This window comes from Octopus sinensis, unplaced genomic scaffold (assembly GCF_006345805.1).
Source record: "Octopus sinensis unplaced genomic scaffold, ASM634580v1 Contig01205, whole genome shotgun sequence".
Taxonomy (NCBI): domain Eukaryota; kingdom Metazoa; phylum Mollusca; class Cephalopoda; order Octopoda; family Octopodidae; genus Octopus; species Octopus sinensis.
Genome location: NW_021824654.1, coordinates 20940 through 36080, shown reverse-complemented (window position 1 = coordinate 36080; position 15141 = coordinate 20940). Strand labels below are relative to the sequence as shown.

The following is a 15141-nucleotide window of genomic DNA, read 5'->3' as shown; positions in this document are numbered from 1 at the left end:
AGTTTTAAATATTTCAAAACAAAAGATATTTTGAAAAGCTTATTTTTACTTTCATTGTTTCAGGTATCGTTTTTAGTTCTGGAAAACAATGGAAAGACCAGAGAAAGTTTACCATGTCAGCACTTCGGGAACTAGGAGTAGGCAAAAAAGTTCTGGAAGAAAAGATATCTTTAGAAACCCAGAGATTAGGCGAAGCTTTTCAATCTCAAAATGGTAAACCGTTCTCCTTAAATAAACAGTTGCCACTCTTCACTTCGAGTGTCATATACAATATCATATTTGGTAAAAGGTGAGTAGCAGTACAGATCCAGAAATATATGGGTGTGTATGTTTGTGTTTGCGTTAGTTGTGTGGTAAGAAGTTTGCTTCCCAACCACATTGTTCCAGGTTCAGTCCCACTGCGTAGCACTTGGATTAGAGTCTTCTGCTATAACCTCGGGCCAACCAAAGCGTTGTGAGTGGATTTGGTAGACGGAAACTGAAAGAAGCCCGTCGTGTGTATGTATATGTTTGAGTGCGTATGTCTGTGTGTGTGTTTGTGTATCCATCATAACTCGACAACCGATGCTGGTGTGTTTACGTCCGCGTCACTTAGCGGTTCGGCAAAAGACTTCAAAAGAATAAGTACTAGGCTTAAGAAATAAGTCCTGTGTTTGATTTATTTGACTAAAGCACCCTTCAAAGTGGTGCTCTTGCATGGCCGCAATCAACTGTCTCAGACAAGTAAAAGAATGTGAGAATAAAAGAATGTGTGTATGTAAGTGTGTGTGTGTGTATATACGTGGGTGTGTGAACGTGTATGTTTGTGTGTATACATGGAGAATTCTTGTTCTTTGAGCTTATCTCCCTTTCTATTAAGATGTTGTTCTCTATTCTTTGGTAATGCCAACACATTTTCTAGAAGCTTGTATCATTCTAGGAAAGCATGAATTTATATTGTATCATATTTAATATACCTGTTTTCTGTCTATGTTCTTCAAATACATGCTATTGGTCACTCTGAGTTATCTATCTTAGTTCAATTTTGTTTAGATTATGCAAATATTCTTGATTCCTTCCGTATTTGTCTATGTATGTATGTATCTATGTATGTATAAATATATATATATATATATATATATATATATATATATTATATATATATATATATATATATATATATATATATATATATATATATATATATATATATAAAACAGAAAAATAAAACCAAGGCGGAATGAGTATCTCATGTAGAATATTTAGTTAGAGTAAGATGAATAAGAAATGGAGTCGGAGTAACAACTTCTATTTCTCCATTTTTGATTCACTTCAATCAAATATTCTAATGACCTGAGATACTCGTCCTGCCTTGGTTTTCTTTTCCATTTTTCTTTAATATATACCTGCAGGCTTGAAAGCCTACTACGGATCACTAAATCCAGCCTTAGCTGTGAACACCGAACCTCACGGATGACCGGTTATAGCACATACGCACCGTACCGTTTGTTTAGATCATCAGTGAACTAAACCTCTCATATTCTTGCCCACTCCCCTCCAACCCCACACCTAACTACCAACAGACTGTGTCTTCCACTATTCATGACCTCATTTCCTCCTCCTGTCTTCCTCCCACCGCCTCCAACTTCATTGTCCGTACCCCACGCACACCCACTATTTACTTCATTTCCAAAATTCACAAGCCTAACAATTCTGGCCGCTCTATCGTCTCCACCAGTAACAGCCCCACAGAAATGTTCTCCAAATACTTCGACCGTGTCCTTGCCCCCTAATAGCTTCCCTTTCCTTACACATTCACGATACCAATCATGCTCTCCGTCTGTTTAACTCTTTCAGCTTCCCTTCTCAACCCTCTCAAATTCTGTTCACTTTTGACATTAGGACTCGGTATACGGTGATCCCATAAAACGAAGGAATTCTTGCGCTTAAACCCTTCCTTGACCATCGGCTTAACCCTCAACCTGACATTTCCACACGTCTGGTTGAACTTCTCCACTCCCTCAGCTACTTCTTGTTCGCGGTGGAGTTTTACCAAAAGTTTCGGGAGTGGCCATGGGAACGAGAATGAGCCTCAACTGTGCGAACCTGTCCATTGGCTACGATGAGGCCCAAATATTCTCACAATTCACTGGTCTCACTCTCGAGCTATACGGTCGTTATATAGACGACTGTATCGGCGTGACCTCACTCTCCCGCGAACAACTGGACTCCTTCCTTTTTTCTGTCCAATCCTTTCAGCCTAACCTCGAATTCTCCTCTACTATCTCTAACTCTTCCATCGAATTTCTCGACATTTCTGTCAGCAACCTCTATCTAAGCATACTGACTCACACTCCTACATTAACTTCTCCTCCTCCCACTCAACCCACACCAAGCTCTCCATTCCCTAATCCCAATTCCTGTGTCTACGCAGGTTATGCAGTGACGGCCATGACTTTGTGACTCAATCTCAACTCATGGCCCGCCCATTCGTCACCGATTCCTTTACCTGCACCTCTAGTAATGTTATTTACAGCATCACTTGCTCCCTCTGTCCTTCTCTGTACATTGGTCAAAAGGGACACCGCTTGACCGAGTGGTTCGCGGAGCACCTCCGAGACATCAGATTTGGCAATGACAGCCCGGTCTCGCGCCACTTCCGCTCTACCAGTCATTCGCTACATCTGTCCATGTTCTGACTGTGTCAGCACAGGTGTCACCAAGTCTCCCGCCTTCAACGTGAACAGGCATCAATCTTAAATATATATATAAATTCTATAATTAAGACGTGTGAATTCGTTATTCGTCCGTATAAATTTGGAAGTGCTGTTTGTTGGATATTAGTTATTCGATATCGCTTGGTCGAATGCGTATTTAATTATTAAGTACTTTCAAACTTATACGTGAAATACTACACTGAAGTTGGAAATAAGTGAGTAAATAGGAATTTTACATCTCTTTAATTATAATTATGCTTATAATTATAGAATTTTTGTATAAGTTTACCGATAAAAGTTATTTTAACATACCGAATTATTAATTAATTAATTTTACTCGTTATTATTATTGAAAGTATATGGGTGTGTGTGTGTGTGTGTGTGTGTGTGTGTGTGTATTCTTTTATTCTTTTACATGTTTTAGTCATTTGACTGCGGCCATGCTATGAATGTATGATGTTTTGCTGTTTTCTTTTTGAAGGATCAAATACAGTGATTCTGAGTTTCAGGAGATCGTTCAACATTTTCAAGATGTGTTCAAATATATTGGTGTATTTGTACCAGAAAATTTCTTTCCATTCATCAGATTTTTTCGGTGGAATTCTTCCGTAAGTATAAAAACTTCACATCAAAATACGAATATTAAATCAACTTTACAATCCAGGGTATATTAAAAAAAAATTAAAATCCAGGTTTCCAGAATATTCTGAAGATAATTGCTTGATAAAAAATATGCCGGAATTTTGTGTTAAATTATTTCATCTCTTGAACGCAGAAAGCGGATATACTACGTTCAAATCTATATTACTGTTAAGTAGGGAAAGTGACTTTACCCCTACTATTTTGAAAACGCCTCTCATTAGGCTGTGGGAAGAGGAGAGAGAGAGAGAGTCTTTCAGATTTTTATAATTGGTCTACATATTGAAAAAAACCCCATAAATAATGCAGATTTTTCAGTTGCATAATCTAAATGTCAAAGCCGAAAGGGATAAACTGCCTGCATCAACTTGCTATAAAAGCAGGTAGTAATTTTACCTGTAAAAGCAGGTTGTAATTTTACCTGTAAAAGCAGATGGCAATTTTACATTATTTTTATTCTTAATGCAAGTTTTAAAGAATGCAGTTCGATTTTAACCGTTACTTTTTCGTATCTATAACGGAAGTGACAAAGGGACATATTTGGCATATTTTGCTTTATGAGTTCAGTAAAGGCAAGAAGGCAACGGAAAAGGCAAGGGATATTAATGCAGTGTATGAGGATCGGACAATAAGCGTAAGCCAGTGTCAACAGTGGTTCCAGAAACTCCGAGCCGGAAACTGAAGCCTAGAAGACAAACCTCATCTTGGAAGATCTGTAGAGCTCGATGAGGACGTCCTGCAAACCCTGGTGGAAGAAAATCCCATTGTAACTTGGATCTGGTCAGTCAACCATTTATCGACACCTGCGTGCCATCGGGAAAGTCAGTGAATTGGGGCACAAACTTTCCGAATCTAATCGCGCACAGAGCGCGAATGTTTCCTCTTCTTTGCTGTCACGTTTCACGAATGAACCTTTTTTTGGAGAGAATAGTTACTGATGAGGAGAAATGGTTTCTATATAAAAATTTCAAGCGCCGTAAAGAGTGGGTAGAGGAAGGAGAAACTCCGGCACCTCAAGCTAAACACGTAATCAGTTGTCGTCAGTTTGGTGGGATATGAAAGGTTTAGTAAACTTTGAACTTTTAAATCCAAACCAAATTATAACAAAACAGATCTACTGCGAGCAGCTTGAGCGGCTTAAATCAGCGCTAGAAGAAAAATGATTATCTTTGCTTTCAAGTCGAAAGGTGTTCTTCCATGAAGATAATGCTCGCTCACATACAGCAAGGGTGACAATCCAAAGGCCGAAGTCATTTGAATGGGAAACGAATGCCCCACACACCATATTTGCCGGACATTGTCTTATCTGATTATTGTCTTATCTGGATCAAACCTCGTCCTCCCTGAGCTCTGGGAAGGTAAAGTCGATCCACTACTGCCTTTGGATGGTGCATCTTATTACAAGTCAGTAGCTTGCGGAATTTTCTACCAAGTTTCATTATTTCACTGGTATTCCAGTTAAGCATATTGAAGTCAGAAAGAATTATCATCATCATTATTACTATTGAGTGAGAGAGCAGTGCATGCCATCAAAGTGACACTGGGATTATTATTATTATTATTATTATTATTATTATTATTATTATTATTATTATTATTATTATTATTATTATTATTATTATTAGTGTGTGTGCGTGTGTGTACATATGAATATATAACTCCCTACTTCAAAACAATTCCATGCAAGATAAATAATTCATCTTACAATTAAATGTAATTCCGTGTGCAATTTATATGGAGTTCGTAGTTTGGAAATAAAGAATTTTATTACCAACTGGTTTATAGTGGTTAGATTGGTGAATAAATGTGTTTATTTTTATTGACTCAATAAGAAAGTCAGCTCCAACTAGATATAAACATAGAATTAAGTGTTATTTGATAAAAAATGTTATATTGTAAAACATTTAATTCGGCAAATACGTTACTGTTATTGTTGTTGACTGTCTTGTTATAGATAGAAAAGGTTATAAGGAAGCAGGAGAAGGTCCGAAGTTACGTAAAATATAAAATCATAGAACATAAAGAAACGTTTAATGCTGAAAACATAAGAGATTTCATTGATATGTATTTGCTGACGCTTGAGAAGGAACCAAACAGTGAAACGTTAACTGGTGAGTTTTGTATGAGCTGTTAATTATATTCTTATAATTCTTCAATGATGTCAATAAAAGAAATTAACAACAAAAAGAATTATTTTAATCATAAAATAAAATATAAAAGATATAAAGGGTATATTATAAATCATTTTGAAGAAACAATATTCTATAATAGATAATCCATATAATTTTCCCTTTCCCAAACATGCTTTCTTTATATGCACACACACACAGACACGCAAAGACAGACAGACAGACAGACACACACACACACACACACATACATACATATATATATATATATACATACATATATATATATATATATATATATATATATATATATATATATGTGTGTGTGTGTGTGTGTGTGTGTGTGTGTGTGTGTGTGTGTGTGTGTGTGTATATATTTACTGAGATCTCCCTTTTAGTAGAAAGAATAGCTATAACTCTTTGACTGCTATTTCTAAACTCGGTGTGTGGTGAGGCAAATCGTTGCTAAACCCTTAATTACTTAGTATATATATATATATATATATATATATATATATATATATATATATATAAATATTCAATTAACTTGGGAAAATTATGAGAAAAGCTATTTCTATTCATTTTTGAAATATATATTTATATATATAAAACTCAACTTGTGTGTCTGTGTGTTTAACTTCCCGGCACATCTCCTCATAGCGAACAAATCATAGAACCACCAAAAATGGGTCACTTAAAGTTTAGGCGAATGAAAATTGAACTGCGCTATTTCTGTTCCGAAATTCATTTCGCAAGTGCAAAAATCGATAATGTGTTTGTTTAGGCCTTATCCCATGCATTTAATAGTGAACTTTACTCAGTCAGCTGTTTGACATGAACTGTGTTCACCACGCGTGCAAGCATGCGTAAATTGCATGAAAAATTTTAAAAATCAAGAAATAAATTTTCGGGATGTAGCCTGGATGGTTTTTTCGTATTAATCGTTTGGACTTTGTGAACACATGCCAATTGTTTTCATAATATTTATAACGCTTTGAATTAAACGTGACCATTTTGCGTTGAGTCTGCAGTTTGAATCACTTTAACCAAATTTTAGCAGGCCGGATTTTTGATCATCACGATACATCGCCAGCGACTCCCTGAATCTCTCCCCTGAGATCCCCGTTGAGAAATACTGATCTAAAAGAATAATTCAACAATGCAATTATTTGATTAACAAAAAATTATGAAACGCTTCTACGTACTTCCTATTGAGGAAATAGAATACATATATAATATATATCATTTTTATGTATATATATCCACATATGTATATATATATATGTATATGTGTCTGTGTATATATACATATATATATATATATATATATATATATATATATATATATATTATATATATATATATAAAACTTATAAATAAGGGCAAACGAAAAAATTTCTAATGCCAAATATGCCGAAAATTGGACATATTATCCATTACCATATAATTTTTCATAATACGCACGCTACTCGAAAAAAAGCCGACAGAAATTTCTAAAAAAATTCCATTATTACTATATCGGACCGATTTCAGGGTTAGTTCGTGAGAACCCTTCCTTCGTCAGTGATAAAAGTGGCAAAAAAATAAATGAGATACTTACACATACCCATAAATGAGATACTTACTCATACCCATGGGTATGAGTAAGTATCTCATTTATTTTTTTGCCACATTTATCACTGACGAAGCAGCACGGGACATTTAAAAACTTAACATCGGGCACTAATATAAGGAAATATCCCCAAAGTTATTATATAAGAGATTTTGTGCATTCGTAAATTTTTTAAATCCCTTTCGTAAAATGTTTGATCCCCACTTAAAACGTGGTTTCAGATCAAGTAACCTGCCGAAGGAGTTTTAACTGATGATAGTTTGATATATTTTTCTATTTCTGTATATTCGTGTACAGTCATGCTTGAAATGTTCGAGTGTAACTGGACGTGATAAGGCCTATCGCTTCAGAACTAGTCCCAGGAGTAAAAAAATCACCACCTCAGTTCCTGTACATGCAAATTTTGTTGGGGGCTAAGAGGGAGCAGGCGTTTCTGTATCGTTGAAATATATCTTCTGCCAAAACTAACTCAGTTGACCACGCTGCCGAAACGATCTATGCCACTCATAGCCCAACACAAAATGCTTATTTAGGCAAATCAAAGTGTAGAATATTTTCAAATGGGTATTTCTGCAGTGATTGGTCTTAACGTGTCCGATTACACTCGAACGAGTTGAACATAACTGATGCAAATATATTTTACCAAAGATGCTTCTTTGGGACAGTTATTATCCTTATTGTCATTAATTTATTCACTATTTTCTATAATTATGCACAATTATTATGCTTTTAAATCTAATTATCATTTCTACATCGAAGATGAGAATTTGTTCCACACAATTTGCGATTTATTTCTGGCTGGAACCGACACAACTTCTAGCCATCTTACCTGGGCTTTTGTCTGTATGGCCAAATACACGGATGTACAGGAGAAGTGTCGAGAAGAAATTGTACAGGTAAATTATTTATATATTTGTCCTCTTTTAATAGTTAATAGAGTTTGAGAAGATAGATTAATTGTGTAATTTTTATACTTTCTTTTCCTTTCAAATATTTCTTAATGTCCTCTGCTATTTTTCTCGCGTTTACTCACAGAGTAGCCATATCGTTTGAGCTTGCCAGATCGCTGGATCATGTATAATATGCGATACAGGCCTGTCCGATGATTGCACTAATCGGGTATGAAATTTCAAGTAGTTCACGTACAACACCTGTCGTCATTAAATGATATTTAACGATAGTTGGATTGAGAACTATTTACTGATGCTACAATAAATATATATGTATATATATATATATATATATATATATATTATATATATATATATATATATATATACATATATATTATATATATATATGTATATAAATATATATGTGTGTATATATACATATATATATATATATATATATGTATATATATATATATATATATATATATATATAATATATATATATATAGATATATATATATATAGATAATTGTGACCGCGTGTGTACCATTGGCGATTTTTTTCCTCCACCTTCCCTTCTTTGGATCTTTCCTTTTCCTGTTTCTGACGAAGAACTCCGCTCGAAATGTTAAACCCTCCTTCTTTCCTTCTTTCCTGAGCGTCCAATAATACCATACTTGTCCCACGTCCTCGCGTTGTTGTGTCTTCTCTTTGTATTTTCATGTTTGGATTAACTATTTATATATATATATATATATATATATATATATATATATATATATGAATTTAAGTCACAACGTATGGATTCAATTAATCCGATGGCACTCATAAGATCAGCTCCTTACTGTAGCATTCTACAAAACATGATATAGAATACGATACAAGAGAAAACCATTAGGAGTGTATACAGTTATAAATAACTAGAGAAAATAACATGAAGTTTATTTAACCATTGGAAGTTCTTATATTTCACCAAAATAATTCATTTTATTATATTATATAATAAGTAAATTATTTACATATCTGCATTAATATAAACAAGTTTTAAATTAATGTAGATACAAAGCTACAACATTAGGCGAGAGAAAAACCCATGTTAAACGATAATCCCTCGACACATTTCAAGTAAGCAAAGTGAATATTTAAAAATGGAGCCTTAATAGTTATGGGAAACAATAATAATAAAATTAATAGAAAATAATAAGACGGTTTTTTAAGAGAAGGGAGATTTAGCAGGATATTAAAAGAATAATTAGTTGATAGCTTTGGTATAAGAGAAGGAAAATCATATATTTACCGTTAATAACATGGGTTATTTTGCATGCTTTCAACGAATGTGGCATCGAAATCATGCGTAAACGGCTCCTTATCCAGAAATGGAAAGATTTTGCTGCTATTTCTTGCATGCCTTACTACCACCTAACCGGTATTTCGAGTCCATTACCGGAAACAGCTGTTACGTGGTAGTAGGGCGTGCTAGAAATAGCAGCCAAATCTTTGGCGCTGAGATGCGCTGAATGCACTCGAAAAAATTTTTGTAATGGTATTCCGTTGGGGTATTCTTTCGCTTTGACTCTCAGAATTGTCGTTTTGGCTCTCAGAACTCTCATCCAGATCAGCTGTTTTTATTCGTTAATTTCTGTAAGAAATTTTATATTTACTTTTGTTTTAAAGTGAAAGAGAGGAGAAAATGAATGATGCATGAACGTGTATATAAAATGGACGTGTGTGGGTGAGAGAGAGAGAGAGTGTGTGTGTGTGTGTGCCACTTACACATGAGAACACACGTTCACACACTCACTCTCTCTATTTCTCTATCTCAAAAAAACACTTATACACGTACATTTAAAAAAGATGTACGCATATGTACGCCTTCTCTCACTCTCTCTCTCTCTTCCTGTTTCTTTCCGTCTCTCTCTCTTTCTTTCTCCCCCCTCTCTCTCTCTCTCTTTCACAAGCACACGTCTATTTCATGTACATATTTCTTTCACTTTCTCCTCGCTTTCACTTTAAAACTAAAGTAAATAAAAAAATACTTTTACGTAAATTAACGAACTCCGAATGACAGTTCTGAGAGTCAAAGCGAAGCATCGTCACTCACTTGAAAATGATTAAAAAACACATTAAAATATTGTCTGTTTAATGAAAGCTAAAATATAAACACTTATTGTACAAACAACTTACATTTTTGAAACAGCATTCAGTTAAAAATATTTCTAAATTATTAAAACTTTCTTAGAGAGCGCGAAAACTATGTGTGTGGATATGTCACAGATAGCGGGCGTCTGTTTATGTTGGTTGACACGTCATGACATTCATGACATGTGTGTGTATTCTGTATGTGTGTATGTGTTGACGTCATGGAGGCCATGATTTTATTTCGTCAACAGATAACAAGCAAAAATTGTGTTTGTTTTCATTAATAAATAAATGTCCAAATATCACAAAATTTTGTACAGCACTGCCGAACGTAAGTATAAAAGCAAATATGCAAAAGAAACTAAGATAAAATCTACTATTTCTGAAATTGATACTACTGTTTATGGTGTTAATTTGGATTTTGAAATCAGTAAGTTGGTCAAATGTGGGCGTCCACAAAATTAGGCAGTCATATAAGTAGCGTTTCTAGTTTTCTAGTAAATATTTATGGAAATCCAAGCCGTATTTTAATTTACATTGTTCATATATCTGGAACTCCATGTATACCATGACTAGATTTGCATTGGGGCGACTTTTGCCCCCATAGCTGTCCCAGATATTTGTTCATAAATATTGTCATTAAACTCAAAAACGTTGTTTTTATGGATGAATTTTAATTTTCACTTCTGTCTGGGATTTCATGATGGAATTTTTCTAGCCAGAAACTTATTCCCTCCAGTCCATATTGGTGCGGGATCGTGGTATAGAGTTTTCGTATATCACATGATACAATAATGGTAACTTTGTTAACGGTTGTAGGGGGGGTTATGTCAATAAAGAGACAAGTTTCCATCTTTGGGATGTAGTTAACATAGACAAATTCACATTTGGAACTTGAGAAAAGTGTTGCATATTTTTACAGTTCCACTTACAGATTCCACTTGTAATGTACGAATTAGCTGGTCGATTTCTCTCTCTGAAAATCCCTGTTTATCCACATTCTCCTTTAACAAAACTTAGTGCTCCAAGTATTATTAGTATGAATATGAATTCATAGTCTGGATACAGAAGCTGGAAATTTCGAAGCAGTTGTCCATAGATATTCTCTTTTACTTCGATTTTCAAAGAGATATATATGTGCGCACGTACGTACGTATGTATGTATGTATGTATGTATGTATGTATGTATGTATGTATGTACGCACGTACATATGTATGTATGTATGTATGTATGTATGTATGTATGTATGTATGTATTATGAATTAAGTCTTTTGTGAATGCTTATCTATTTCAGATCACCAATCAGACCAGACCTGTTACAATGGAAGACAAACCACATATGACATACGTTGCAGCAACTCTTTTTGAGGTTCACAGAATTGGGACAATTGGTAAGAAGGCCGTCATGCAATTTTCATAATACAACGATATCTCCTGTTATTCATGTATAACTTGAATCAGTACGCCAATGATATTCGCCCCAAAACGTTTATATCCCTGTGTTAATGGCATACTTTCCTTGTGCTTTACATTGTTTTTATTGTTAGTAAGCACTTTTGTAATATAATCTCAAACTTTGTTGGTTATACCATCCCTGAAAGTCAACTCCTCCTGACATGATCAATTCTCTTTCAGTTCTAATCTGTATTGTTACATTACAACATTTCGTCAATCCAGTGTTACATAAGCTCAGATCTCTAACGTTGCGACACAGACTAATTTAATACCCAATTTTACAGCAACAGTGTTACGGAACGAAATTTCTGTTTCAATACAACTCCATATTAATTAATGCCTATAAAGGTGTCACAGAATAATTACATCAAAGTTATTATGATATCCATAGTAACATATTTAATTTAGATTATCGTTAATTTGGGCTCTGTTAATATTTACAAAGATTCTTTTTTGCAGCTTCTGTAACTATTCCACACACCGCTGAAGTCCAAACAACTCTTCAAGGTTATGATATTCCAAAAGGTACTCTCGTTTCATTCTTAATATTGGAAGCTCATTCTGATCCGAACTATTGGGATAAACCAGAGGAATTCCGTCCTGAAAGATGGATTGATGAAAATAATGAGTTAAAGAAAAATGAGGCTTTTTTACCTTTCGGTTCGGGTAAGTATTGTAAATAGATTCTAATGATTTAGTATATCTATAATAAAACGGTTCCCAATCGTGACCAACACAACATTTGCCTCGATCTACAGCTAGACTATCTAATGATTGTTTTAAAACTGTATGTTAAGGGGAGATTTAATTATTGAATTGTAGAATCACCAGAGTTGGTTTGACATTAGTAAAAATGAGACACTATAAAACAGCAATCTACTTCAAATCTTATTTAAGTGCGTATTGATATTCATCACTTCAACAAAATAAGCATCAATGGTCCACTAAATACGCTACATAGAATATTTATTCTCTAAACAAATATTTGGTCATTTTTTCTCCCGAGATATATCCTTATTTCTGTGAGCAAGCCTCGATTTGTTTATCTTATTCATTTAATAACATATTTTTAATAAAATTACTTGATTCCTCGATTTCAATTTCAAATTTATAACTTCGCGCTATGGGAAACATTTACCTCCCTTTATATTAACAGTCATCTTGAAGGCAATCCCGTGTGCTTGAATACACGGGGTACCTTCAGGATGGTTGTAGTTTCTGGAAATCCATTTTTAACATCTGACTATTGTCAGGGCGTGTGTGTCTATGACTGGAAGTCTGTTCGACTATATAAAGGGTGTAGGAGATAACAGCCAGAACATATTCACACCTAACTAAAATCAATGACGACTTATCTAATTTTTATCACTTGTATATGATACATATTTAGCATACATAGTGTGTGTTGTTTAATTTATAACTACTGCTTTATTTGTAGGTCCAAGAATGTGTTCAGGAATGTCATTAGCCAATACGGAAGCTTTCCTGGCTTTTACAAACATCTTACAGAAATTTCAGTTGGAAAAACCTTACGAAACACCAATGACGGTAGAGGGCAACATGTCTGGCCTCGTTTATGTCCCAACAAATGATGATATCCGTGCAATACCATTGTGATATAATTTGGATAGCGAGAAGATATCTTTTGGAAAGTAGGGGAAAATTTTCTTCGTAGAATACTGGCAGATCCGCGATAGTAAATTATAGTATTTCTCTATGCTTTCACTCATAGTAGTTCTCCAACAATATTATTAGATAGACACACATGGTAATATATGTATGCTGGTATATCAAAAGGAATATCTGCGGATATGTACCATGATATATAGAGAACAGAAATAGACAAACTTTCGAGAAATATGGTGGTCATAATGTCTTCCTTTCCCTTCGTAATTTCCTTGAGTTACACTTTTCTTTATGTTGCTAATTCCTGTATACTCCTTCGTATAATTTACGCAAATAAAACTATAAGATAAATTATCATTTCGTTTTTGTATTGGCTTTGCAAGATTCTTTTTGTGATTTCGTGTGTTGATAGAAATTTTGTTGTGTCCAGGGAGAGACATTATGCAAGGAGTAATAACACACATACTGGCTCGATTCCGGTCCTTTTTTATTAGTCAATTGGTTAGAAATCCAACTAACTAATAGATTGTTTGTTTAACTTGGTTAAACAGTCAATCGTCTGTTTTGCTTTTGTTTGTTTGTTTGTTTTTGTTTTTTTGTCAAAGATCTTTCGTTGCTATTTGCAAAATGTTCGATGAATATTTTTAGTCTTTTATGGAAGCTGCGTTTGTCTGAGACATTGTTGCGCGCCAATGTGCGCGTGAGCTTGAGTGCTTGTGTATGCATGTAAGTACGTATGTATGTATGTACGTATATATTCATGCATGTATGTATGTATGTATGTATGTATGTATGTATGTATGTATGTATGTATGTATGCATGCATGCATATATGTATGTAAGTATGCATGTATGTATGTATGGATGGATGCATGCATGTACGATATACGTATGTATATATGTATGTATGTGTGCATGAATGCATGCACGTATGTATGTATGTATACCAATTATCAGTTTTATTTCAAGATTTTTTTACCAATAGAGAAAGAGCCGGCTTCTAACCCACATCCAAAGTTCCTTCATTGGAATTTCAACATCAACAACAGGGTACTTTTTTTGTATGTTGTATGTATGTATGTATGTATGTATGTATGTATGTATGTATGTATACACACACATACATATACCTATGTCTTTACTACCCACAAGGGACTAAACACAGAGGGGACAAACAAGGAATCACAAACGGATTAAGTCGATTACATCGACACCAGTGCATAACTGGTACTTATTTAATCGACCCCGAAAGGATGAAAGGCAAAGTCGACCTCGTCGGAATTTGAACTCAGAACGTAACGGCAGACGAAATACGGTTACGCATTTCGCCCGGCGTGCATACAAACACATACTTTTTACAAAGATTTTTCGAAAATTTTCGTCAAAATTTTAACAAAAATGTTTCGTCAAAATGTTTTGAAAATTTTTCAAAAATTTTCGTCAATATTTTTTCAAAAATTTTATAAAAAATTTTCGTCAAAATTTTGACCAGAAATTTTCAAAATATTTATGAAAAAATTTTGACGAAAATTTTCGAATTTAAAAAAAAATTTTTTGAAATCTTTCGTCAAAATCTTTTCAAAAATTGTTTCGAAAATTTTGGTCAAAATTTTTTTTAATTTTTTGAAAATTTTTTTTTGATAGTTTTGGTCAAAATTTTTTCAAGAATATTTCTAAATTTGGGTTTTAATTTTTCTTAAATTTTTTTTGAAAATTTTTCTAGAAAATTTTCGTTAAAATTTTTTCAAAAATGTTTTCAAAATTTGTGGTCAAAATTTTTTCAGAAGGCGCCACGCGTATTTCAATAACCTTGGTTGTTATTTCATGAAAATCGATTTCTGACGTCTGACGTTGATCAGGACGTGTGTGTCTATGAAGAGAAGTTTGTTCGACTTCACAAAGGAAAGATATTTACACCTAAACTAAAGTCAATGACGGCTTATCAGCTTTG

At 34.0% G+C, this 15141-nt stretch overlaps 1 protein-coding gene across 1 annotated transcript; it reads left to right on the top strand.

The window, feature by feature from the left end:
- Positions 1-63: 63 nt before the first annotated feature.
- LOC115227007 (cytochrome P450 2J6-like) lies at positions 64-13554 on the top strand (the record flags this gene model as incomplete). Its single annotated transcript, XM_036498478.1, has 7 exons — positions 64-289; positions 3178-3304; positions 5290-5446; positions 7836-7972; positions 11404-11500; positions 12024-12230; positions 13003-13554. Coding segments are annotated over 7 exons (1130 nt in total), but the record flags the coding sequence as incomplete, so codon positions are not given.
- Between the last annotated feature and the right edge of the window lie 1587 nt (positions 13555-15141).